General features: G+C 42.8%; 1 protein-coding gene across 2 annotated transcripts in view; it reads left to right on the top strand.

Annotated features, from left to right (window-relative positions):
* The window catches only part of PDE4B (phosphodiesterase 4B), a 396,360-nt gene that overhangs the window by 341,748 nt on the left and 27,888 nt on the right, over positions 1-26,724 (top strand). For both annotated transcript variants that reach the window (XM_037906917.2, XM_043520764.1), the window contains one exon: positions 17,313-17,425. In XM_037906917.2, coding sequence (XP_037762845.1) covers positions 17,313-17,425 — 113 coding nt within the window. The remainder of the gene's footprint in view (positions 1-17,312; positions 17,426-26,724) is intronic.

Below are 26,724 nucleotides of genomic sequence, written 5' to 3'. Positions count from 1 at the left end.
AAGTGAAGGAGCTGTAGAACGCCCGCCACAAGGCGCAAGAGGCAAACCACCACTCCGGTGCTGCGCCCACAAGCTGCCTGTTCTACAAAGAGCTCGGTGGCGACCCTACCTCCACTGCATAGGCCACTGTGGATACTGTGGTGGCTTGCGTGCCCATCAAGAGTGGACCAACCCAGGAGGAGGAAATCTTGGACAAGGATGTGGAGGGGGAGGGGAACCCAGAGGCAGAGGACGACTCAGAGGTCAGAGATGCATGCAGCCAGGAGCTCTTCTCGACCCCGGAGGAGGCTAGCCAGTTACAGCTCTTGGAGCTTGGCGAAGCGCAAACAGGAGAGGAGGCTTTGCTTTTGGGAATTGCTGAAGCGAGTTGTTGGGGGCAGGAGAGTTGCAGAAAGCAGGCTTGTGTCTGTATGATGCGCATACCACCAAATGCCTAGTCTGAGTGACGGAACAGGGTGTTGATTGACTCCCTCTCTTGAATCTACTTCAGAGATCTCCATGAAACTCTCATGGAGAATACTGGGCAGTCCGCTGCCGCAGGTTCTTTGACAGAGCTGCTTTGTTTCTTGTCCCATTAAGGGTAACTTTCCTGCGCCACTCTGCTGCACGGGGAGACGGGGGACCATTGCTGCACACAGGTGAGCCGCATAAGGGCCAGGGTGGAAGCCGTAGTGTTGGAGAAGACCCTCCCTTGATTCCCTGTTCACCCTCAGCAGCGAGATATCTTCCATAATGAACACAGCTTGTGGAAAATGTGAGGACAGTAATGATTATAAGCCCTCTCCCCATGAGCCACGTGCCTAGTGTGCAGTACAGTCCTGGAACACTGATTTTTCCTTACCCCTGCGGTTATTCACCATTTTGGGGGTCTTGTGGCTCATGTGTCCTTGCCTGGGATCAGCCAGTTAGCGACAGGTATGTGAATAGTGGCTGTGTTTTAAATCACTGAATCAGTGGTCTGTGTGTTGCAAACAATACTGCTTCTGTAAAACGTTGCATTTTGGCTTCACAGATATGACCTTGGGAGCCCAGGCTCCCTCTTTGTTATTGCCAGCTGAACGGCTGCGCAGAATTAGAAAGAGGCCATGAAGAACTAAAGAGGACTTTCTGCATGATGTCATGATGACTCCGCAGCCAAAAAACAAGAATTGAAGGAGTGGTGGGACAGCGAGAAGAGGGACCGAAAAGAGAACGTGGCTCACCAGAACAAAGCCACAGAGCGGCTCTTAAATATTATGGAGCACCAAGCGGACATGCTCCAGGTACTGCGAGCACTGCAAACCAAGCAGGTCTGCACCCGCCCTCCCCTGCAGCCGCTGTCGCAAAACTGTTTCCGACGTGCCCCCCAAGGCACCGCCAACGCACTCTTATCAACCTCCTGGCTCCAGTCTGTACCCATTGCATTCCACTCTTGCTCTGGCTTGTCACAATCCAGCCTTGCAGACTCCCAGTACCCACTGTACTCAACACCCATCCCTCTGCAGTTTGGCCCTGCTGAAGTACAGTACCCGCTGCACTGTACTCCAGAGGAGAAGGTTGGATATGATACCTGGACATACACAAATCTTTAACCGTCCTGGGACCCCACCTTGTCCTGGAACCCTCCCTACCCCCACCCCCCTCAGTGCTGATGTGTTTTTTTTTGTTTGTCTGTCTGTCTCTGGTTGTTGTTTTTTAATAAAAGAATTGTTTTGGTTTGAAAGCAATCTTTATTCCATTCACTGACAGCAAACAGAGCCCTGCAAAGCAACAGGCAGTTTTCTTAAACCTGCATAGTGAATCATCTGCACCAATCACGATCACCTCCTAGCATTATAAGCACTGCGCTCCTGAGCACAGAAATAAATATTAGTGGTTTTCAGCTTAAAATTGCTGCCTCAAGGCATCCCTGATCCTTATGGCCCTATGCTGCACCCCTCTAATAGCCCCTGGCTGTTCAAATGCAGGCTCCAGGTGCTGAGCCTCAGTGGTCCAGCCCTGAGTGAAGCTTTCACCCTTCCCTTCCCAAATATTATGGAGTGTACAGCACACGGCTATAAGCATAGGATTATTGTCATCGGCCAGGTCCAGCCTCCCATATAGGCAGCGCCAGTGGGCCTTTAAATGGCCAAAAGCACATTCAACAGTCATTCTGCACTTGCTGAGCCTGTTGTTGAACCGATCCTTGCTGCTGTCAAGGTGCCCGTGTAGGACTTCATAAGCCACGGCATTAAGGGGTAGGCAGGGTCTCCCAGGATCACAGTGGGCATTTCGACTTCCCCTACGGTGATCTTCTGGTCCGGGAAGAACCTGAACAGGCCAGTGTTCCGAAAGATGCGTGCGTCATGCACCTTTCCAGACCAGCCTGGGTTAATGTCCTTGAAATGCCCACGGTGATCCACAAGCGCTTGGAGAGCCATAGAGAAATACCACTTCCAATTAATGTACTCGGTGACTAGGTGGTCTGGTGCCAAAATTGGAATATATGTGCCATCTATTGCCCCTCCGCAGTTAGGGAAGCCCATTTGTGCAAAGCCAGCCACAATGTCATGCACGTTGCCCAGAGTCACGGTCTTTCGGAGCAGGATGCGATTAATGGCCCTGCACACTTCCATCAACACAAGTCCAACAGTCAACTTTCCCACTCCGAACTGGTTAGCGACCGATCGGTAGCAGTCTGGAGTAGCCAGCTTCCACAGTGCAATCGCCAAGCACTTCTCCAATGGCAGGGCAGCTCTCGTTCTCGTGTCCTTGCGCCGCAGGGTTAGGACGAGCTCATCACACAGTCCCATGAATGTGGCTTTCCTCATGCGAAAGTTCAGCAGCCATTGCTCATCATTCCAGACATGCATGACGATGTGATCCCACCACTCAGTGCTTGTTTCCCGAGCCCAAAAGCAGTGTTCCAGTGTGGTCAGCACCTCTGTGAATGCCACAAGCAATCTTGTGTTGTAGCTACTACACATGTTGAGATCAATGTCGAACTGCTCTTGCCTTTGTATTTTAAGGAATAACTCCACTGCCACTTGTGACACGTTAGTGAAAGCGAGCAGCATATTGGTCAACAGTGCGGGATTCATTCCTGCAGACCAAAGTGCGCAGTACATAAACCATTGAAAGATGGCGCCAAATGCAGACGGAAGCACAGGGATTGCTGGGATGCGAAGTAATGCATCACGGGGCATTGGGACAGGACCCAGGATGCCCCATGAACGCCTCCGCCTTCCCACAACTCTTAGCAGCAGAAGAGGAAGAGATGCTCTGTGGGATAGCTGCCCAGAGTGCACCACTGCAAGTGCCGGAAGTGTGAACATGCTATTACACAGGCAGCCGACAGTGAGAACACACAACAGCTGTTTCCCTTCAGCGTTCTCTGAGCGGCGCTGTAACTGCCGGCACTGTAACTCTGCCATTGTAGACATACTCTTAGGGCTTGTCTACACTACACAGCTTTTAGCGACAAGGCTGTGTGTGTCAACACAGCCTTGTCGCTAAAAGTCAGCGTGTGTAAACACTCTGTTGGTATTTTGTTGGCACTTTTGCTGACAAAATACTTCCAGCCCCGCAAGCAGTGTTAGCTTTGTCGGCAGGAGAGCACTCCTGCCAACAAAGCTGTGTTCACATTGCCTCTTGCGTTGGCAAAACTTTTGTCTTTCACGGGGAGGAGCTTTTTTAAGTACCCGTGAAAGACAAAAGTTTTGTCGACAACGTCATAGTGTAGACAAGCCCTTAGAAAGACAAGGTAACTTTTTGAGAATGATGCTAGACATTGAGTGGTAATTCTTACTGAACAAAGTAATGGGTGTCTCTTTATTAAAGGAGGGTAAATAAACTGTGATTCAGTTTCCTTTGTTGAAAGTGAAAGAAGGGTGTTTCATATGCGGGTATTTGGATTTAAGTTTAATTAACTGTTAAACTAAACCCTGCCCTCATGTCAGGTAGCTTAAGCCACCCTTTTCCTTTCCAAATCACATGTCTAAGATACACCCTGACTTGAATGTAAATAGAGCTTAGCTGAATCATAGTGTTGTCAGCAAATGACATCTGGGTGGATCCAGGTGATGGATTAGGTTTTTGTAATTCAGATTCAACATGAAACCATTTTTTTCTGGGTGTGAGGGTGTGGGTGTGTATGTCCAACCTACAGCTGCTAAGCATGGTTTAGCATGATTTTTAACTGTAGTGTAGCCAAGGAACAAATGTTAATTCCTAGTTGTGTTTAACCCTAGGGAATGCTGCACATTTAAAAAAAATAATTAGCAAATGTAATGTAGTGCAGCCAAAGCTTAATTCATGATATTCAGTACTCCACTAAGGGTCTTCCAGTCACTAGTGTGAATTAGCGCCCATTCTGCAGGGTGTATTGTTCATACTTTAAATACATTGTTGCTACTATGTATGATATGTTAGATTTGGAGGGTCAGGTAAACTTCATGTTTGATGATGAAGCTGGAAGAGAGAAGTAAAATTTGCCTTCTTTCTGAGTCTATGTTGTATTTTTTAGAAATTTGATGAAGTTCTGTACCTAAAAGAATATTTTAATGGTTAGTTAGTGACTGGCTCTGCACCCAAGTCTCAGGTTTTAAATCAGAGACCTGCATCTATCTGGGTGCAGGCATGTGGACAAAGTGCTCTGGGGAAAATACAGCTTGAGAGTAGCTCTCGTTCTGGACAGTTTGTGGAATCAGCTACCTTCCCATTTGGAGCTTTGAAGAGTGATGGTGGGTTCTGGCATCTGCTCTGGAAGGTAGTTTCAGGTGAGTACATACAGGATAGTAGCCCCAGAATAAAAGCTGGAGGAACCTTAGCAGCATAAGATCATCTGAGTTTTGGACTAGGGAGAGCCTGTGGAAGAGGGGATCTCCACCACAAAAACCAAGAATGTTTTAATATGGGTGCTCCTTTGTGTATGTCTTCAGATAATCACAGTATATGGAAATAGAAGAGACTTAGGTCATTAATTGTCTGATGCAAAGTCCACTGAGGTTAAGACTCCTATTGACTTCAATGGGCTAGAGCCTAATTATTAAGTCTGGCCTAATTATTATTATTCTGGCCAATATAGGATTGTACCCTATATTATATTTACTCCTCTTTGTCCAGTCTAATTTTCTATGTTACAAGTGTTGGAGTTTGTACCACTTTTTTAGGAGTTTGCTTAGCAAACAAATGGAGCTCACTTTCACGAGATCTTTAATTATTCAGGTTTTTTAGAAGCATAAAGGCAATAAGATCTATGGACAGATATTAAAAAGATCAGATTAGACATCAGACCTTCTTAGGGATTGCAGTAAACAAAATTTTGTTTTAAATTCAAAATAAAACGTTAGTTTTTATGCCTGAATTGCTGTTGTACATATGCAGATTTGAACTATTTAACAAATAACATGCAGAAATACATATGTAGGAAGGACTGTCAAAAACTTTGAAGTGATTTATATTATAAATAACTAAAATTTATTGCATCTAGGATGTAATTAATAATAACTACCCAGAAAATGTAATACGGGCACAGTATACAATATACTATTCATTGGCAGAAAGGATATACTGCAAATGGCATTACAGATTGCAGTGTCCACGTTATTAAATCTCCAAGTTGGAAAATTGTTCTCTCAGTGTTTCTAACACAAACCAACTTTGACATTTAAAAAGAATTTTACATATTTTATTAAAATTGTGAATACTGGCCTCTTTGGATGGAGACAAATAACTGGGTACATGTTTGTAACCACAATTATATGTGCCTAAAATTAAGGTGTGAGACTACAATCCTGCAAAGGTGTCTGCTTTTCATTTTGCAGAATTAGCAGGCTCAATCAGGGATGTAGATGTCTAATAGCCCTATATTGATTGAGTCTGCAAATGCTTGCGCCCACAATTTCGCATCTTCAAAACTGGAGGTCAATCTCATAACAAGACACTTGGTCAGAAAGTAACCATTAGCAATATCAGACTCTGAAAGCCTATTTGGTTGGTACACTGAACACTTAGTTATTGGGGGCCAAGTTGGACTATTAATTTCCCATGATTGTGGTATTTTAATGCTGCTGGTAAGAAGAAAATGGAAGCCTTTGAGAGGTGGTGCTGGTGAAGACTCTTGTGTATCTCCAAGACAGAAAAGAAGATGAATGCTTATATTAGAAATGCTATTAGAGAGAAGCAGACCCTGCTGTGGGAAATAAACAGGAGTAAACTACTATACTTTGGTCACATCAGACATAGAGATGGGAATAACTTCCAGGAAGTTATAGTGGAAGGAATAGTGGCAGGGGATGACCAGTGAGGGCATGAATATACTGTGTACGACAGATTATTGGGCGGTCAGCTGCTGAGTGCTCAAAGTCAGTGATGGAGCAAGAAGGCTTCTGAACATTTTGTTCTAATGTTACAAATATTCAGACCAGAATAGATAGATTTTATTGACTTATGCTGTACTATGCAGAAGTGAGAGCAGCACCCTCTCTCCATGCCACTTTAGTGGCTTGCCTGAGCCCCAGTGAAGCAACTGTTCTCCCCTTCCACTTTCAGCTAGAACCAGGGAGTCCAAGAAAATGCAAAGGAATATATTAAAAATTTAACCAGATTAACTTCAATAACAACAACAAAATCTCTTTGAGTGAAGTTTTATATCTGAGTGACATCTCAGATCATTTCTTAATTTGGACCTACCCCTGCTTCTGTTGAAGTCAATGGCATGGAGTAGGAATTGAGGCCCTTTCCGTGAACTGTTTTACTCGTCCATAGGGAAAACCACATCGGCAACAGACCGTTTTTATCCAAAAACTTTTTAAAATGTAAACAGTTGAAAAGTCCCAAGGCCACTTTCACAACCAGGTCTCATGCTGAGAAAATTGTGATGGAGCCAAGTCACTAGGCTAGATATGAAGTCATAGGCTGCAGGGCCAGTTGGGGGCCACCCGGGCCATGGCCTGACCACTTTTTGGTCAGGCCAAACCTGAGTGGTGCTGTCACCGTATGTGCCAGGTCCCAAAGCCACTCATTCAAATTTGGCCTGGCTGCTCCTCCGTCATGATGGAAGATGGGTGAGGCCAAACCTGAGCGGTGCTGCAACCCTGCTCACTCACAGAAATTTGGAGAATTTGGTAGGTGTAAGGGGCTCATGGTCCCAGAGAGTCAGGCTGCGGCGTGGGGTGGGGATGGGGGGAAGCATCTGAGGGGGGAAGAGGAAGGAAAGGCTGGGAGGTCAAATCTAGCCCTTGGGTGACGGTAATCTTCTACAAATGAATTTTTAAGTTCCTTTATTGAACTCAGAGACACTGTACATTTTATTCTTACTGTACATTTAGATGGAGGAGAACGAGCTGATGGTTTTCAACAAAGAATGTAATTGTTTCAAATTACATTTGTCAAAATGATTTTGTTGCTAATATTTTTGAAAAGCGGCTTCCACAGAAATGTCCTGGTTTAACCTGTGACCAACCCTGTATACAGCCCCGGAAAGTAAAGGGTGCTTGCAGATATTAAATGAGCAAATGAAGTTTTTTCTTGTTTAAACAAGTATGGTTTTTTTCATAGCCATAAACAAGGAGTGAGGCAACACTGCGTGAACAAACTGACATTAATGGGACATAGTGGAAATATCAGGACTGTGTAAAATATGCTGAGTGTATTGGTAGGGTAGCACAGATTTCAGCTTGTAGAATTAGAAGGAGAGTGGCATTAAGGCTATTTTAAGGCTTCTGGGGGGCATCCTTTGCCTGTGAACATTTGTTGTTAAGGTGCTCCCAACACGTGGTTTGTTTCAAAGCCATCAAATTGCTTATCAGGCATAGTTTTATGAGCAAACGGCAGGGATTGCTACCAGTATTGAGAGAAGAGGTGAATTCTGTCAGAGATTGGGAAATCATCCCCCCCCCAACCCTCCCTGAATTGTAACAAAGAGCTCCCAAGAACTCCTTCCAACACATCACCGAGTTTCAGTAAGAAGTGACATATCATCCACAGCCATGCTGTATCAAACTAAAAATAGGAAGAAAAATAGCAACACACCTTTTTATTCCATTAAAACACATTGGAGTGGGAGAATTTTTTTTAAAGGCCAAGTGAAAAAAATGAGACATTTTGCTTTTTTAAACAAATAGGGACTTGGTAGGTCTGTCATCTGATTGGACTGACAGCAAAGCCACTTTCGTAACGAAAACGTCACCATAAACGTTAGCACAGTGCTCGAGAAGGTGGAAAGTGTTACATAAATGCTCAATACTCTTAGAAATAGAATTACAAAGGATTCTTTTTAGATATTGGTATTAATTAGCTTTTAATATATTTGGAAAATGATTTAACGTACAGCACTGGAAAAAAATTATGGAAACATCAGCTGGAGTGTGGAAATAATCTTACTGGCAAGAACTTGATTATGCAACATGATGATCCAAATATAAACTGTGAAATGTGATACAGCTCAAGACACATGGTACAATATTCCACAAGATTATATCCAAAAATTGTACAACTGCCTCAATAAGTGAATTAGTATATTATGCTGTACAGCAGGGGTGTCAAAATCATTTGGAGGAGAAGGCTGGATTTCAGGTTTAATCATGGTCTCTGAGACACAATACAAAGATAGAGCTTCATACTCACCTCAATCAACAGCAGAGCTCCCACTGATGTTAGTGGGAGGTTTGCAGAGAGAATAAGGGGAGAACACAGCCTTCATGTAGTAACTCAACATCTGTATTTAGATCCTCATTGTCACACTGAGGGCTTGGCTACACTTGCGAGTTAGAACGCATTAAAGCAGCGCCGGGCGCCCTAGCTCACTACCCGTCCACACTAGCAAGGCATGTAGAGCGCTCTGACTCCACGGCTAGAATGCTCCTTGTACTCCACCTCAGCGAGAAGATTAACGCTTGCTGCATCTTGGCTGAAACCTCGGGGCGTCTGTGTGAATGAGATGTTGCATTGCTGCGCTCTGATCGGCCTCCGGAAGCGTCCCATAATCCCTTTAAGTCAAGTGGCCACTCCTGTCATTGTTTTTGAATCGCCGCAGGAATGCGGATATGCCCTTTGAAAGCTCCATTTCTGACAGTCGGCTGCTTATCTGCTCAGAGACAAAGCAACCATTAGTGTGGAATGCTGTGAGAGAGAGAGAGAGGTGGGGGTGGGGGTCTGCTCTGTCTGAACTTACAAGACAACATGCTGACATGCTCTCAGCCCCCCGAAAACCCACTCTCTCCCCCCACAAAACACAAGACACTCCCTGTCACACCCCACCCACCCCATTTGAAAAGCACGTTGCAGTCACTTGCATGCTGGGATAGCTGCCCATAATGCACTGCTCCCAATGCCACTGCAAGTGCTGCAAATGTGGCCACGCCAGTGCGCTTGAAGCTGTCAGTGTGGACAGATTGCAGCCCTTTCCCTACTGCGCTCTCCAAAGGCTGGTTTAAATCAAAGCGCTCTACATCTGCAAGTGTAGCCATGCCCTGAGTATCACTCAATGAGAACATCTGCTCCCCCTTATTGCACTGCTGTTTCAGCCTTTTGTTTCTCCTCCTTCCCCCTTTTCCTCTCTCTTTTTCCCCCCTTTCTTGTCTTGTGTGTCTTCTCTGTTCCTCCTGTCAAGGTTCCTCCCTCACTCTGAACTCTAGGGTACAGATGTGGGGACCTGCATGAAAACCTCCTAAGCTTACTTTTACCAGCTTAGATTAAAACTTCCCCAAGGTACAAATTAATTTTATCCTTTGTCCTTGGAATAACCACTGCCACCACCAAACTCTAACTGGGTTTACTGGGAAACGTAGTTTGGACACGTCTTTCCCCCCAAAATCCTCCCAACCCTTGCACCCCACTTCCTGGGAAAGGTTTGGTAAAAATCCTCACCAATTTGCATAGGTGACCACAGACCCAAACCCTTGGATCTGAGAACAATGAAAAAGCATTCAGTTTTCTTACAAGAAGACTTTTAATAGAAATAGAAGTAAATAGGAGTAAAGGAATCACCCCTGTAAAATCAGGATGGTAGGTACCTTACAGGGTAATTAGATTCAAAACATAGAGAATCCCTCTAGGCAAAACCTTAAGTTACAAAAAAGACACACAGACAGAGATAGTCATTCTATTCAGCACAATTCTTTTCTCAGCCATTTAAAGAAATCATAATCTAACGCATACCTAGCTAGATTACTTACTAAAAGTTCTAAGACTCCATTCCTGTTCTATCCCCGGCAAAGCAGCATACCGACAGACACAGACCCTTTGTTTCTCTCCCTCCTCCCAGCTTTTGAAAGTATCTTGTCTCCTCATTGGTCATTTTGGTCAGGTGCCAGCGAGGTTACCTTTAGCTTCTTAACCCTTTACAGGTGAGAGGATTTTTCCTCTGGCCAGGAGGGATTTTAAAGGGGTTTACCCTTCCCTTTATATTTATGACACCTCCCTCTATATTTTTATCCCTGCAGCAATTCCCAGTTCCCACTCCTCAATGGTTTCACTCCTATCCCCTTCCCTATTTCATTGCTAAAATGATCATCAGCAGAATAGTTAATGTTGTCATGTTATAATCACTGAACCTTTAGAGTTGACACTCAGATGAATAGGGGACAGGTAGGAGATATAGAAGTCATTCTTTCAGGTTGTCTGCAGACTCAGGCAGAAGTCACAACATCAGTTTACACTTGGTTTACATTTGGAAGATTGTATCTGCAGCCCTGAGGTATCAAAACTTACTTTTTATTTTTAAATGAAAACTTAGATTCTGCACAAGCTGCATACAACATACAGGGCACATAAATGTATTTATGTATTTGTGAGCCCCATAATCAGATCCAGGCCATGGGCCATATGTTTGACACCCCTGCTAAATAGCCAAGTTCCCCCTTTAATTCCCCATACAAAATTATATTGGCCCTTCTTTTTGTATGTATTCTCAATTCACATTACATATTTATCTGGTATGTTAACCTGTTGTGTCCTTGCTCTCCACTCAACGTTAAGAATATGTAGAAACCACATTGGTACAGTTGGATTCCTAATAACTAAATAATAACTTTATTAACTATATGCAAATATAGAAGACCTAGCTACTTATATCTGTTTTGGCAGAGTTCTGATGTCTTCTGCAACAGAAGACAGAGAGGCCCGCTAGAAGGCTCCCAAACCATTTAAAGGGATATTACCCAATTCCTACACATGGCAGATAGATTCTGACAAATGTCATTTTGTCTGAAGAGTACAATTTAGTGTGTGAGATGAAGATGCTTTATAGTTTGTTTTCAGTACAACGTGTTTAAAACATTAGATTAGCAGAGTGCATCTGATTTGAAGAAGTCAGCCATTTGGGATGGTTCTTTGAGATTGTCCAGAAGTATACTTCCTAAAAGTAGAGGTGGCGAAACAGACAAAACAAGGTTCAGATAAAACAATCATTTTAATCTGTCGCTAACTCTTATTTATTATTTAGCTCCAACAGTGTACTTAGAACAGAGAGGAAGATATGGTCCCTGCACCGAGTCTCAAAATAGATAGATAATATAGTCCAGACATCAGATGAAAAGAGGGGGAAAATGAAAATGTCTAATATTCCTTTAAAAAAAAATTTAATCTAATCTGGGACTATAAATGCTACTGTCCATTAATCGTATTGTGTGGATATTGTATAGTGCCCCTCTAGAGCAGAGTTAAGGTTTCGGTGCCCTGCTTGTGCATTACCATACTTTAACATATTTTCATTGCCTTTCCATTTAACCTTAACTCTGAATTTCCTGAGTTTTTTATACTTTTTTTTTTAATAATAGCAGAATCCCTGTAATGTTTTACCCTTAAATTACTGATACTTACTCAACATGAACTCCAGTGTAACAAAGTTTTTATCTTGGAATTCTGTTGGTTATATGAAAAATATCATATAGAACAAGAAACAACAAACTCATGAGAATGTCACCACAGGATATTTGTAACAATTTAAATATGTGTAATATCAACCTGAATTTTATTATTAATTACTATTATTATTATTAACTTTTAGCTTCAGCTTCTGGCTGATTTGCCATAGTCTCTGGAGTAATGCAGAGTGGTTAGAGCTACACTCAGGTGGCTTCCTGGGCACCTTCCCTGATGGCTGCTTGGATGAATTCTTAATGGGAACAATAGGAGGCACTGGCCATTTTGAAAGAGGGCATTGTAACTGAGAGGACAGTTGCCTCAGTCCCATTGAGCACAATAGATGATAGCAACCTTTTTCAAAGAAGACAGAGAGGGTTTTAATTCTCTGTAGATCCTTTTGTGGTCCCGGGGAGAATGGGTACTGCAGTCCTGAAGTTTAGAATTCTATTCTGTTCTGTATAGGTTCTTACACTGCCCTGGGGTTCTTACACAACTTTCTTGGGGATGAAATCTTAAAAGGAAAATAGAAATTAAATTACAGTGGCAGGTAGAAGTAGACTGGATCCAAACACCTATGAACTTTGGCAAGTCTGGATCTGAACTTGAAGGCTTCCTATATTTAAATTTGCCAAGCTAAAACTCTGTGTAACAACCTCTCTCCCCATGACACAGTAGAAATAGAACCTAGCACCATGTCCACCACATGATCACCTCACACTTAGCCAGGTCATTGCAACCAGATCCCAATACGCCCACATTCTGGTGAAGTTTGACTTGAATTGAGTTATATGAGCTAAGTCCATGTCTAGGGACATTTGAAGGCTGCTGGAATAATGATAGGGCATGTAAAACAAAAGCAGATTCAGTTTTTGTTTTAGTTATTACGTAAGAATATTCAACTTTCCAAACTTCGTTTTTTAAATTTATTTTATTTAATTATTCTTAGAAAGGTATAAGGTATTCTAAGTAGGTGGGATATTGAAGCATTCTGACTCTATATATTTGAGTAGGCCATGATTCCACCTCCTGCTCAGAAAACTGAAGTTAGGCTGTAAATTATAGTGATATTTATAGATAATTGCCCTTAGTAATAATGAATTCCTATTAAGCGTATCTGACTGGGTTTTTTGTGCATCTGCTCTTAAAATCACTTTGTTCTCCTTGTTGAGTTTATTAATAAATAGAAACTTGTTCACGTAGAGGACTGACTGGCTAAGCAGCAGTTCTGCAGAAAAGGACCCAGGGGTGACAGTGGACGAGAAGCTGGATATGAGTCAACAGTGTGACCTGTTGCCAAGAAGGCTAACGGCATTTTGGGCTGCATAAGTCGGAGCATTGCCAGCAGATCAAGGGACGTGATCATTCCCCTCTATTCGGCATTGATGAGGCCTCATCTGGAGTACTGTGTCCAGTTTTGGTCCCCACACTACAAGAAGGATGTGGAAAAACTGGAAAGAGTCCAGCGGAGGGCAACAAAAATTATTAGGGGGCTGAAGCACATGACTCATGAGGAGAGGCTGAGGGAACTGGGCTTGTTTAGTCTGCAGAAGTGAAGAGTGAGGGGGGATTTGACAGCAGCCTTCAACTACCTGAAGGGGGGTTCCAAAGAGGATGGAACTCGGCTGTTCTCAGTAGTGGAAGATGACAGAAGAAGGAGCAATGGTCTCAAGTTGCAGTGGGGGAGGTTTAGGTTGGATATTAGGAAAAAACTATTTCACTAGGAGGGTGGTGAAGCACTGGAATGGGTTACCTAGGGGGTTGGTGGAATCTCCATCCTTGGTAGTTTTTAAGGCCCGGCTTGACAAAGCCCTGGCTGGAATGATTTAGTTGGTGTTGGTCCTGCTTTGAGCAGGGGGTTGGACTAGATGACCTCCTGAGGTCCCTTCCAACTCCAATCTTCTATGATTCTAGAGGGAATTTGAGACAATTTTTTTTTTTCATTTAGAGGAAACTTGAAACCTTTCACTAAAATTGTTTTACTTATCTACTCATTGATAGGGAGTCTGCAGGTTGGGGAGGAAAGTTCACTGAAGTTCTACTCTTGTATGTTGTAGCTAGTTCCAAATACTTTTTTGACTTGAATGTCACAGAAGTGTGCGAGAGGAGGTTACTCCCAGTAGATTTGTAGCTCTGTAAGTATAAAAAAGAAATTGAGTATTAGCTCTTCTTTACACCAAACTGTATTTTATTTTATTGGAATGTAGGACTAGAGGGGACTGTGTCACACAATCGTTGCTTTAAAGTATTTCTTGCTCAGTGAGAAATTATTCTTCTGTAGTGTTTTTCTTCTATTGAGCTTTGAGTGGTTGAACATATATAGCATATGCATTTATTAATATATTTCAAATAGACAGTGGACATGGTTGATAAGGAAGTGGATTTACCCATGTGGAGTGGTAGGCAGATATGTATGTATAAAAGAGACTTTGGAATTCCATGGGACTACTTGCTAATAAGAGGGCAGCAAATTAAGTCAGTGGGCAAGATTCTGATTTCTTGGCCAGTACTATTGAGCTGTGCAGTAGCTTCCCTATGCAGCCTCATGGTCATATCACCCATTTCCATCCCACTCTCCATTCCTTCCTATTGTTTCACACTCATTTACTGCATGATTCTTCAAATTAGATTGCAATCTCTTCAGGGCAGGGACCATCTGTTACTGTGTGTGCCAAACCCAGCACAACAGGGGTGCTGGGCACCACCACAGCACAAATAATAATAATTTAAAAAGTAACAATAATTTGTACAGGTGTAAATCTGGAGTAACTGCACTGACTTCACTGGTGTAAGTGAGATCGCGTTGGACTATTGTATAGCTAATTCAAAGTCCTGTGGAGTTCTTCTGTTCACTTCAGTGTGCTCTGAATCAGGCCCTGTGTGCAGTATCTGTAGAACCAGAAGCTAGTGGAAACTTATGTCACACCCCAGCAGTGAGTGAGTTATCTGGTGTGGCCCTCTAGATCAGTTCTCCTTTCAGCACATCCACAGCGTCCAGCACAGAATGGTAAAAGTTGCACCCACAGGGCTGAATAGGGCCTATAGCAGGGGTGGGCAAACTTTTTGGTCCAAGGCCCACATCTAGGAATAGAAATTGTATGGCGGGCCATGAATGCTCACAAAATTGGGGTTGGGTGTGGGAGGGGGTGAGGGCTCTGGTGTGGGCTCTGAGGTGGGGCCAGAAATGAGTTCAAGGTGTGGGAGGGAGCTCCGGGCTGGGGCGAGGGGGTGGGGTGAAAGGGGAAGGCTCCAGCTGGGGGTGCAGGCTCTGGAGTGGGGCTGGGGATGAGGAGTTTGGAGTGTAGGAGCGTGCTCTGGGTGGGGACCAAGGGGTTTGGAGGGTAGGAGGGGGATTAGGGCTGGGGCAGGGGGTTGGGGTGCAGGAAGGGGTGCAGGCTCCAGCTGGGGGTGCAGTCTCTGGGGTGGGGCTGAGGATGAGGGGTTTGGGGTGCAGGAGGATGCTGCAAGCTAGGATCGAGGGGTTTGGAGGGGGATCAGGGTTGGGGCACGGGGTTGGGGCATGGGGAGAGGCTCAGGGGTGCAGGCTCCGGGCAGCACTTACCTCAAGCAACTCCCGGAAGCAGCGGCATGGCCTCGCTCCAGCTCCTATGCATAGGGGAAGCCTGGGGGCTCCGCTCTTCACGCTGCCCCCTCCCCAAGTGGCTCCCTGCCAATTGGAGCTGTGGGAGTGGCACTTGGGGAGGGGACAGCGTGCAGAGCAGACCCGCTGGCTGTCCCTACGCGTAGGAGCTGGAGCAGAGCCATGTCGCTACTTCCGGGAGCCGTGTGGAGCGGCCACCGACCCAGCTCCCCAGCAGGAGCTCAAGGGCTGGATTAAACTGGTTGGTGGGCCGTAGTTGCCCACCCCTGGCCTATAGTGTGTGTATAGGTTTCAGAGTAACAGCCGTGTTAGTCTGTATTCGCAAAAAGAAAAGGAGTACTTGTGGCACCTTAGAGACTAACCAATTTATTTGAGCATGAGCTTTCGTGAGCTACAGCTCACTTCATCGGATGCATACTGTGGAAACTGCAGAAGACATTATATACACACAGAGACCATGAAACAATACCTCCTCCCACCCCACTCTCCTGCTGGTAATAGCTTATCTAAAGTGATGATCACTTTAGATAAGCTATTACCAGCAGGAGAATGGGGTGGGAGGAGGTATTGTTTCATGGTCTCTGTGTATATAATGTCTTCTGCAGTTTCCACAGTATGCATCCGATGAAGTGAGCTGTAGCTCACGAAAGCTCATGCTCAAATAAATTGGTTAGTCTCTAAGGTGCCACAAGTACTCCTTTTCTAGTGTGTGTCTAGTTTTCTCAGTCAGTAGAAGTCTAGAGTTCTATTAACTCTATTAGGATTGCAGTTTCCTTTAACTTGTATCATTTAAAATCCTGACTCCTTGAACTGAGGAAGATACGTATTGGTGTGGGTCCTTTCTGTCAGTAGGTATGGTAGGTAGTTATATTTAAAGGGTTTGAAGTTATTTTTATGAGCCATGGTGAAGTCTGTAAACCTTTATTTTTATCTTGAGAGCTGCTTAGCAATTCTTCCAGGAGATTTATGCTTTTCTAGTTGAAACACTTACAAATTGAAAGGAATACAATGTTAGCAAAAGCAGAGAGACAGCTCATTTCTGGTTTCATTTGAGAATCCAGTTCATAATTTCCCTATGATCTTGGCTGAGACCAAAGGGAAGTTTTAACTTTGTTTAGTAAAAGAAGAGAAACATCGTTCCCCTTAACCAATAAAGTCAGACACTCATCCAGTACTCCCATAAAGTTTCTGTCTGATTGTATCCTTATCTGAGGGCTCTCATGTAGCACCCAACTGAAAAAACTGTACTCCTAACCTTGTTTGGGGCAGTGCTACCTCGTGGAAAAGTTACTCAAAGATCACACACGTATACCCTCAGTGCTTGCATTGCCTAAATAAAGATTTACTGCCAATTACTGGTTTCTTTTTCATTTTACTTGAAAAGAGCGCAGCTTGTTTCTTCTGAGAAAAAGTAACTGAAGCAAGTCACTTGCTTACAACTCACTTAATGAGATTTTAAATTTTTTGTAAAATGTCATCACTTTAGACAAGAAACGCTGTGATGAGTAATGCTTAGGAGGAGGGGGAAAAAAAACTCGCTTACAAGGAACTGGCTTTTATTACCGTGCAATCTTAATCCACATACATGCAGATGAGTCTGTCAGAGAGCATTCCTCCCACACCCCCTTTTTAGAGGAAGTTTGTTGATGTATTACCGACATCTCATCTCCAAAGCCAAAAAAAAAAAAAAAAAAAAAAGAGCCATTCACAGGAAGGACGTACGTTGATTTGTTCTCCTCCTGGAGCGTGGAGCAGAAGTACCCAGACCGCATGATGAAGGAGCATTGTACCACCTACAGAAGTGCTGCGTCCAGCTGTGTCACTGACTCCACCATGGAAAGTCTGCAGCCACTCAAGCCTAACTACATGTCTGTGTGTTTATTTGCAGAAGAATCTTATCAAAAATTAGCAATGGAAACTCTGGAAGAATTAGACTGGTGTTTAGATCAACTTGAAACCATTCAGACCTACCGATCAGTCAGTGAGATGGCATCTAACAAGGTAAGCGATGGGATAACTTCTTCCTAAAATGTCAAAGGCTGAAAATAACAAGAATAAGTGCTGTAATGTAAGATGAAAAAGTGTTGCTGTATGTGATTGTGTCCACCAGCAGACAAGCATGCACAGTGCAATATCTGACAAAGTTCATTTAAACACTGTTGGTACTTTTTCCTAATACTTTATGTTAAGGATGTGAACTTTAAATGCTTTGAACTATCTGTATCCTTATGCTATTGCAAGAATTAAACTGCAAATGGTAAACGATAGCATAAATTCTCAAGCAGAATACATTTACACTGTGAAATTAATCCTTGATTTGGTGATATGTTCCAGTGGACCTTATGTACATTTTTATACAGGTAGAAGTAGTAAATACAAATGTTACTTACAAAGTAATTTATAAGTTGGAGAAAATTTGTCATAGAAAAGCAGAACCAGGAAAACATTTTGCATTCCGTAGATGCAGAATTATAATATGTTACAATGTAGTAAAACCACATCATTACAATGATATTTATCTATCAGAAAATTTACAAGGTGTCAATTACAGCTGTTCTCCGTGGAAAAAATACTACCACAGGCACCCACTGAAAAGTGTGTAACTGTAACAAATGATCAGGTTGGGGAAATTAACTTGGCTTTTCAATAATAATGGCAAACTCTAAACATTATGGGATAATGTTTTACTGCAACTGTCTCTTTCTCGAAGCATTTGGTTTGTGTTTTTAATATTATGAGTTGACAGCATTTTATATTCAGTACATGGTTAGGGTGCAGTACCATAACACTGGGACATATGTAAGAGTGTTTTCATTAAAGAGCTGCTTTGGGGCGGGGGGGTAGGGAGGGGGAAGAGATGCAGGAGAATTTGAGTTTTCACACAAGGAGTAAAAATATGCTAAAATCATTTGAAAAGAAAAATCCCAAACTAAACTTTATGCAGAATGTAGGCGGGGGGAAGGTTCAGAAGAAAAATACAGAAAAGATATAAAGGGAAAAAATACAGCAGAATCCCTGAATACCCCTCAAAATAATCCTTTAAAACCACCCCTCCCTCCAGCCCTGAGCTTCTGCTTCCAGCCTCCAACCTTCCCAGATAGAGAGAACTACTCTGTGAGCAAATGTGATTCTATTAAGAACCCATCAAAGTCAGTCCTTAATTGGCCAGAGTGGTTATTGTTGATTGACACAAGGCACTCCCTGGGGCTATAGGCACCACCTCTGCAATGCTCCTAGCCGTTGCCCAAATGAGCACTTGACTGGCATCTGAGCAGATCTCCTGCTGAGGGCAGTGCAAAATGCTTTTGCACCCAGCAGCACGGTCTAAGTGCACAAGATCTCAAAGTCACAAGTATTGCTGCTCCAGATTCAATATTTATGCTCATGCTTTTTTGCAATATTTGCACCCATCAAGCTGATGAAGCAAATCCATATGGTTTCTGAAATGTGTGTGCTCTATCTCTTACAAAGATATTAGACATTGTGTGTTGCCTTCATACCTTTGCATTAGCCCTCATGATTAGACCCAGTTTTACGTCTGTGCCACACAAATCCAGGGTTATTCTTCTTTTCCTAACTGGAAATAAATTACGCCAGAAATGCTGAATCATAAATTGAGGTTCTATGGAATATGTTAAAGAAATTAATCACAGGTCATTTCAAACTTCCTTCTGCTCCACTAGTTCTTACCACAGCATGCCAGGGCATAGAAAGTAATAGAAGTTTTAACAGGGTTAGCTTGCAAGAAAAGAATATAATTTTTATCAGCTTGCTTGAGAAACAGATCTAACCATTAGCAAGGCTTTAGCCTGCTAAGAAAATAGGGCCTCACACATGGGGCAGAACTATCCAGGATTTTGACATTTTTTTCCCACATTTGGACTCTTACAGGTGAAAAGCTCTGATTAAGTAATTCAGCCATTGTGTAATTGTTAAAAATTGTGATTTTACTATGTGCAATGTTAGTGTTCATTGGTTAGATTCAACTTTCTTTAAACTTGGCTCATTCATATACTTGAACTAAAATGTGTTTGTATGTGTTCTGGTCAGATTCCAAAAGTCATTTCCAGCTATGAAAGAATAACATGAAATGGTTTGAAGCTTATTCTTTTTTTCCTTGCCATGGTAACAAACATCTAAACGAGTTGGTGATAAATGTCTCTTGATCTTGTGCGATCATGGCAAACAGTTTTTCATGGCACACAGTAAAATTATTTCAAGTGTGCTGTGCAGTCTGAAAACAGTTCAACTGGAAGTAAACCTGAAAGACTGTATAGAAACAATCAGAAAATTTTACGACAAATTAATGAACATTTTTAATCTCTTAAAGTATCTGAGTAGACTGTCTTGCTTGAATCAAAAGCTTTTAAGTAGGGCATTGGTAAGCAACAAAACAGTGAGGTGTTTTGAAAACAGGATGCTTAGGCTCCACATTATTAAAGAAGAACGGAAAGAGAAACAGTATAGAGAGGAAGAAAGCAAATAGACTCAACACGATCCCAAGTGCAAGAACAGTATAAACAGTGACCTATCTTCCTGACCTCTGCTATTGCTGAGTTCCTGGCCCTGTGCCACTAAAGCCAAACTACGTCATTTGAGAATGATAGTAGGCATGGCACAGCTGTTGCAAGTGTGACTCGAATTTCCTGTCTCCTTCCTGACAGACGTAGTTTTAAAAGTACAGAGTTGCAACAACAGCAGACAGAGAGGGAGGATCTCTGAATACATGTTTGCAGTGTGATTTTCAGAGCTCTTGTACAAAAAGCATTTTCTGGGGAGGAAAGCACAGCATCCTGGTCATAAAGAGTTGGCACATGGGTCTGCCAACAATGTAAATTAATTACTCAAGGAAACTGAGGGCCTGATCCTGCTAGGTGCTAACCACCCTCAGCTTTTATTGAGGCTGCAAAGCACAGGCTTGAGCCCAGCATAGAACCATTACAGGCAAGCTCTGTCTTCTGAGTACACTCTCACTCGGTAAAGACTTTACCGCAGTCTTTACCGGGGCACTTAATCCTGACCTCCAAATACTCCAGACCCCTTGCTATTCCATACCAAAGCCTCCGGGAAGCAGACTATCTATCATGCCAAACATAGTGGCGGTTTTGGGAAATGGGAAATCTGATTTTTTTTTTTAGAAATGATTAACATTCCAAAATTAGAAAGAGAGCAACACTGAAGAAAACGACCACACATCTATTCCACATTGCCTTAGTCATTGCCCCCGAGCACTGGCCTCATTCCCTATGGATTCCCTAAACTAAGCATCTAGGAATGTACGGAATACTGCAAAGATGGAGTTAATTATTTATGTAAAATACTAACAAGACAGTTCTATCATTTCAGCTTTGAGTGAAATAAAGCTAAATTACCCTTAGTGGTCTGTAGATATTAAATGTTAATATGTATTGTACATTTTTACATTCTTTTAAGATATGACTATCATTCTGCATTTAGTGGCCTATCCAGTTCACTGCCTAGGCAGATACTGAGTCGTCTCTGGAGGTTTGTGAGTCATGGGCCTCCTGATATAGCAGTCCCCTAATGTTGCATGTGGCATTATGCAGCTGTCTACAGACTAATCTTTCACAGAGGCAGAATCACAGGCCCCGAGAGCATTTGGGCTCTACGGAGCAAGGTTGGTAGACACAGGCTCGGTGCATCCCCAAATCATAAAGCGGGGGGTAAATAATTCCCCAACTGACCAACGATCTGTCCTCTAGTTCTCCAAGTCCCACCTTGATGGTTTTCTAAGGCCTTAAGGTCATACAAGCTAGGGCTGGAAAAGACCTTTTACATCAGAGAGACTATTCACTTATAAGTGCAGGATCCCCTGAAACGCACAGCAGTTTATGAAGCCAGTATTCCGAGACTCTGTACCCAGACTGTGCAACTTGCAGTTGATAGATGATAAAGGCTGGCTGGAAAGTAAAATCTGTTTCACCAAAAAAGGTTTTGACAACTGATTCTGTTCCTTCCAGATTTTTTCCCAAAAAAGTGAGAGTGCACGAGACTACCCCAGAATAGCTAAATTACGCTCCAGGGATCAGAGGAGAGAGACCTGAACCTCAGTCTCCCACGCCCTGGACAAGAGTCTTAACCACCAGGCTTTAGACTGTCCACTGTCTCAATCTATCCTATTAGAGCTCCGCTTTGTCTAAATAAATAGTCTCTGGGCCAGAGAAAGACTTACTGACTCTATAGCACCTGGATGTGGGAGATCCATGTTCAAGTCCCTGCTTTGAATCAGGCAGAGCACCTTCTCTATTAGTTTTGGGAAGGTTCTTCAGGCCCAGCATGGAATTTCTGGTCAAAATCCGTGAGCGCCCCAGCGCAGAATAGGCATTAGCCTGGTGGTTAGGGGTTCACATGTGGGAGACTGAGTTTCCAGTCCCTAGTCTGAACCAGCGAGAGCAGGGACTTGAGCCTGTCTACCACACCCAGGTGATTGAATTGCCCTACTTGGATATTGGCTATCCTCACCCTGCTCTAGACCAGAAATTCCACCCTGAACCTGAGAAACCTTCCCAATGAAAGTGTTGCCTGAACCAATATGTTTCCATGAAAAGTTTCCATTTTGACAACTCGGCATTTTCCAACAAAAAACATGTCATCCAAAAGTTCCCAGTGAGCTGTATGAATAATGTAATTCATTATTTGCAGAAACATTTTGAATTTTGTATATACGTACTTTGGTAACATCACAGAGTCTTCCTTGTTGACATACCAGCTTTGAAACTTTGTTATGCCTGTAATGTGATGGAAATTAAGGGAGCCTTAACACTGACAATACAGCTCAGTGCTGCTAGAAGTACTGTAATATAACTCCTTGCAATTTGTCTCACCTGGATTTAGAAACGTCAGCTGTTAAAGAAGTCTCCAGGAGAAGTGGGCGTAAAGAGCAGAATGAAATCATGCAGGCAGATAATAATTTTGACCATCACTTTATACATATGTATTTGCTAGTGAGACAGCTCACCAAACCACTGTCTTTGTTATTTTGCAAGAGCCCCTGGCATAAACATGACTCTTCCACTTCACCACTATTTCAAAGGGTGTTCCAATCAAACAAAACAAAACAAAAAGAGAGAGGGAGCGAGACCAGCAAGCCCACACCTAACTATAAGGAGACAGTGGCTAAATAAATCTGAGGACAGTAATGTAAACTCTGGCAGTCCACATCAAGCAGTTTAACATTGCTCAGGGCAGCATGCCAAGGGTCTATGTGCCTTGCTGCACAGCTTCCACATTTGCATTTGTTTTGTGAGTCTGCCAGCACTCAATCTTGCCCACTTCGTACGTGATGTTTCCCTTAACTGGTGCCAAACTGTTTAGTCTTTTGGTTACTTTACTGTAACTTCCTTTGTTTAATATGCTTTAAAATAGCCAATTGGCTCACAAAGAAAGGCTTGTAAAGTTAACCAACAGTTAGCAAGACAAAGAGACTTCCATGTCTTTTGTTTTTATAAGCAGAGTTAAGTAGGTATGATTCATGGAATTCCGCACATCAGTTCCTGATGGGTTGTTTGGTATTCCCTTCTATCAGCTGCAGCTGTTCATTACGGAAACAAAGACAGTAACTAAGCGTTTGGGAGAACTCATGAAGTGCAAGTTAGCTGATCTTCAACAGCCATTAGAAGGGTACTGTAATTATAATTAAAGATATAAAATGCATTCTGAAATGCATGGCGCCCTTGTAAAGTATGATGCAAACATACCCTAGTGCTGTTAGGTGATTCTTGAATTTACAGTTTTTGGAATTAGCTTGAGTTGTTAAATCATTATGCTTGATGTAAAATGTGATAGAGGCTGTTTATACCTGAGGGTGGGGGCTATTCATTTGATGTATGTTTGAACTTCAGTCCTCTTATTCAGGTTTAGAAAGAATGCCTTCATCTAGTACAGGAAAATAGGCATTACGTTTTCTGAAGATAGTAGTGCAAATTGCAAACATTACATCTGAGATCTAGCTTTTGAACAGTCCCAAGATTTGGGAGTGTTGGAGCCAGGATTTTAGTGCAGCCAGAATAGGGCTGGGACTAGAACTGGTTAGGAATTTTTCAATAAAACCTTTTTTGTCAGAAATGCTGATTTGCCAAAATGGATTTTCCCCCCCACGGGAATGGATAATTTTCAATTATTTTTTTCAACTAAAAAAAGTTTTGAAATTGTGGAAACAAAATATTTTGTCATTTTCAAAAGAAAAAAATCTGGTTTTCTGGTTCATAACAAGTTTTCATTTAAAAATTAAGCTACTTAGAGTTTAAAAAAATGGTCAAAACCAAAACAAAACATTTAAAAAATTATTGAAACAAAACTGCAGTTGACCCAAACCTGTGTGTGTGTGCAAAAATCATTACCTACCTAGCAGGAGTCTGATTTGTCTTGCATACCTCAAGTTTCACCTCACTTAAAAACTACTTGCTTACAAAATCACACATAAAAATACAGAAGTGTCACAGCATGCTATTACTGAAAAATTGCCTACTATCTCATTTTTAGCATACAATTATAAATCAATTGGAATATAAATTGTACTTACATTTCAGTGTATAATATATAGAGCAGTATAAACAAGTCATTGTCTGTATGAAATTTTAGTTTGTACTGACTTCCCTAGTGGTTTTTATGTAGCCTGTTGTAAAACTAGACAAATATCTAGATGAAAGACCTACATACCCCCAGGGCTACATGTACTCCTGGTTGAGAACCACTGGTCTAGACCCTCTCAAGTTCAGGGATGTTCAAGGGGATTGGGTCTGACCTGTCTCTTGTTTACACTACATAGAGAAGAACTAGTCACAGAATTCAGATCATTATCAGATATGTACTATGAAAATAGACTGTCATCAGTTTTAACAATCTACTTCACCACTCCATACCCAGGGTCAGATTAAGGCATGGGCTTTAGGGGCTGCAGCCCTGGCTCAAGGGGGGCCCCGCAAAATAAATCACAGGCAGTGATCTCCAGGCCTCCAAAAGGGGCGTTCAGGCAGACTGCCTGCATGCCGTGGCCCCATGCCGCTCCCAGAAGCAGCTGGCAGCTGGCACATCTCTGCGGCCCCTGGTGGGAAGGGAGGCGGTTCCGCATGCTGCCCCCGCCCCAGCACGGTCCTCACAGCTCCCATTGGCTGGAAACCGGACAATGGGAGCTATGGGGGTGGCACGTGTGGGCAGCGCACGGAGACACGCTGGCCCCCTCCCCACAAGAGGTCGCAGAGATGTGCTAGGAGCCAGCCGCTTCTGGGAGCAGCGTGGGGCTATGGCTGGCAGGCAGGCAGCCTGCCTGAGCCCTGCTGTGCTGCTGGCTGGGAGCGTAGTAAGCACCTCCCAGCCGGAGCCTACACCTCGCACCCCCTCCTGCACCCCAATCCCCTGCTCCAACCCCCTCCTGCACCAAACTCCCTCCCAGGAAAAAAAACTTGTATACAGGGGCCCCACAAAATCTAATAGCCCCGGGGGCCCACCGGAGAGTTAATCCAGCCTGTCCATACCCTGAAATCCTCTTCCCTTGCTCCTTTGTTCTCTGAAATGAATAATTATAGTCAAAATTGATTATTCTGCCTCACAAATACAGTGTTAACAGTCTAGAGGAACAGTTGTACTTATTTAATACTCCGTATGTAAGTTTGACAATCTGATGCTTTAGCCTTGCCAGCACTAAAGCCTAGCCAGTTTCCAAATAACATCCTCAATCCCCAGGAGACCTCCTTTGTTGGTATGACTCCCCACTGTCTCCAACACAGGCCAGTGCCCATTAGGCATCATCTAACCTTTTAAAAAAAAATCTGGCTTTTGTGGCGGTTTGACCTTTTGTGGTGGCTTGACCATTTTGAACTTCTTCATTCTCAGACATTTCAGTCATGCTGTTTTAGGGTGTGGCTTAAGTAAATAATTGCTCAAGGGCAGGTTCAAAAAGTGAATAATTATTTGAGGGCAGGGCTAAAAAGTGAATAATTGTTAAAAGACGAGAGGCCTTGCCTGAATGGGAATGAAGTGAGGTAACTGGACATGAATAGTATCAATAAGGATTTGTGTAATTTCTGAGAGCAAAATCTTTGATTTTGGGGGCGCTGTGATTGGTAGTACTTTTGCCTTTAGAAAAGGAGGGATCTTTGATCTTTGGAGAAGTTCAGTTCCTGGTCCAACTTGGGCCCAACTCTAAGCCCTGATTCTGATCTCACAACAATTTTATACAGCGTAAGTCAATTGGCTTCAATGGAGGTACTCCTGACTTGCCCAATATGTGTGAGAGAGACAGGCCCCTCTTAACTCTTCATCAAAACTGCCATTTCAGTTTGCCTGTGTAAAATCAGCAAGACAGTGATAACGCTCAGAAAAATGAGGGGGAAAAGAAGGAAAATGAACATTTTAAAAAGAGAGAAACGTTCGGGAAACTTAATAGTATTTAGGGATTTGTTCTTTGTTTCAAGTAGGAATCTTTGAACAATATTCTTCCTCTCCGTCTGTCTCCCTCTCCAGTTCGTGGTAATGTTGATACTCTTTCTGGTATCGTGTACTTTTTGTGACTCTTTGTTTGAGCTTATTGTGCAGCCAAATATGGAATTTAGCAGTGTTAGGAGTTTCGTTCTTCATCACATTCACAAACACACCACGAATCAATGCCAACTCTTCACACATGTTCTGTCCTTTGGGTTCCCTTCTCACATGGAAGTCCCAAGCTAGCTCTCAGTAGGGCATACATGAATCATAGTGCTGTTGGGTTATCAAATGGAAAATGGAGACGGTTTGTGAGGCACGCTCAAATAGAATGCCTTAGAGAGAGACTGCTCTGACTAGAGGGCCTCTGCTGTATAGTTTAAAAAAAACAAACAAACTTATTGCTGTTGTAGCACAGCTGGGAAAACACTGCACACACACAAATATTCCGCAAATTATTTGCCTGTGTTAGAATGATTTTTCATTACAATGTATTTACATTCATTAGCACATTCCATATGTTTTTAGATGGCAGTATTAGGTGCATTTTCATGTTGGGAGGACCAGCTGCCACTGTTTTTCATACAGCATTTTAAGAGATACAAAGCCACGTCTTACTGGACTCTATTTACACTTTATGCTTCATCTTATAAAGCAAACAGGCTTTTGCTGTTTAAGAGTTGCCAGAGTTTTTCTCATTATGCACATCTAGGAAAAGCCATTTCAGGGTTCAGAATTATTTTAATTTCCCAGAGCTAGTTTTCCTACCTTGTGAAAGCCCTGTGAAGTTGCTTCAATAAAGACTGCAGGATATGAATCACAGATTTCAATTTAATTTAAATTCTAGGTATATACATTAA

The sequence above is a fragment of the Chelonia mydas genome, chromosome 8, assembly GCF_015237465.2.
Source record: "Chelonia mydas isolate rCheMyd1 chromosome 8, rCheMyd1.pri.v2, whole genome shotgun sequence".
Classification (NCBI taxonomy): Eukaryota; Metazoa; Chordata; order Testudines; family Cheloniidae; genus Chelonia; species Chelonia mydas.
This window is presented reverse-complemented; position numbering and strand designations above follow the sequence as displayed.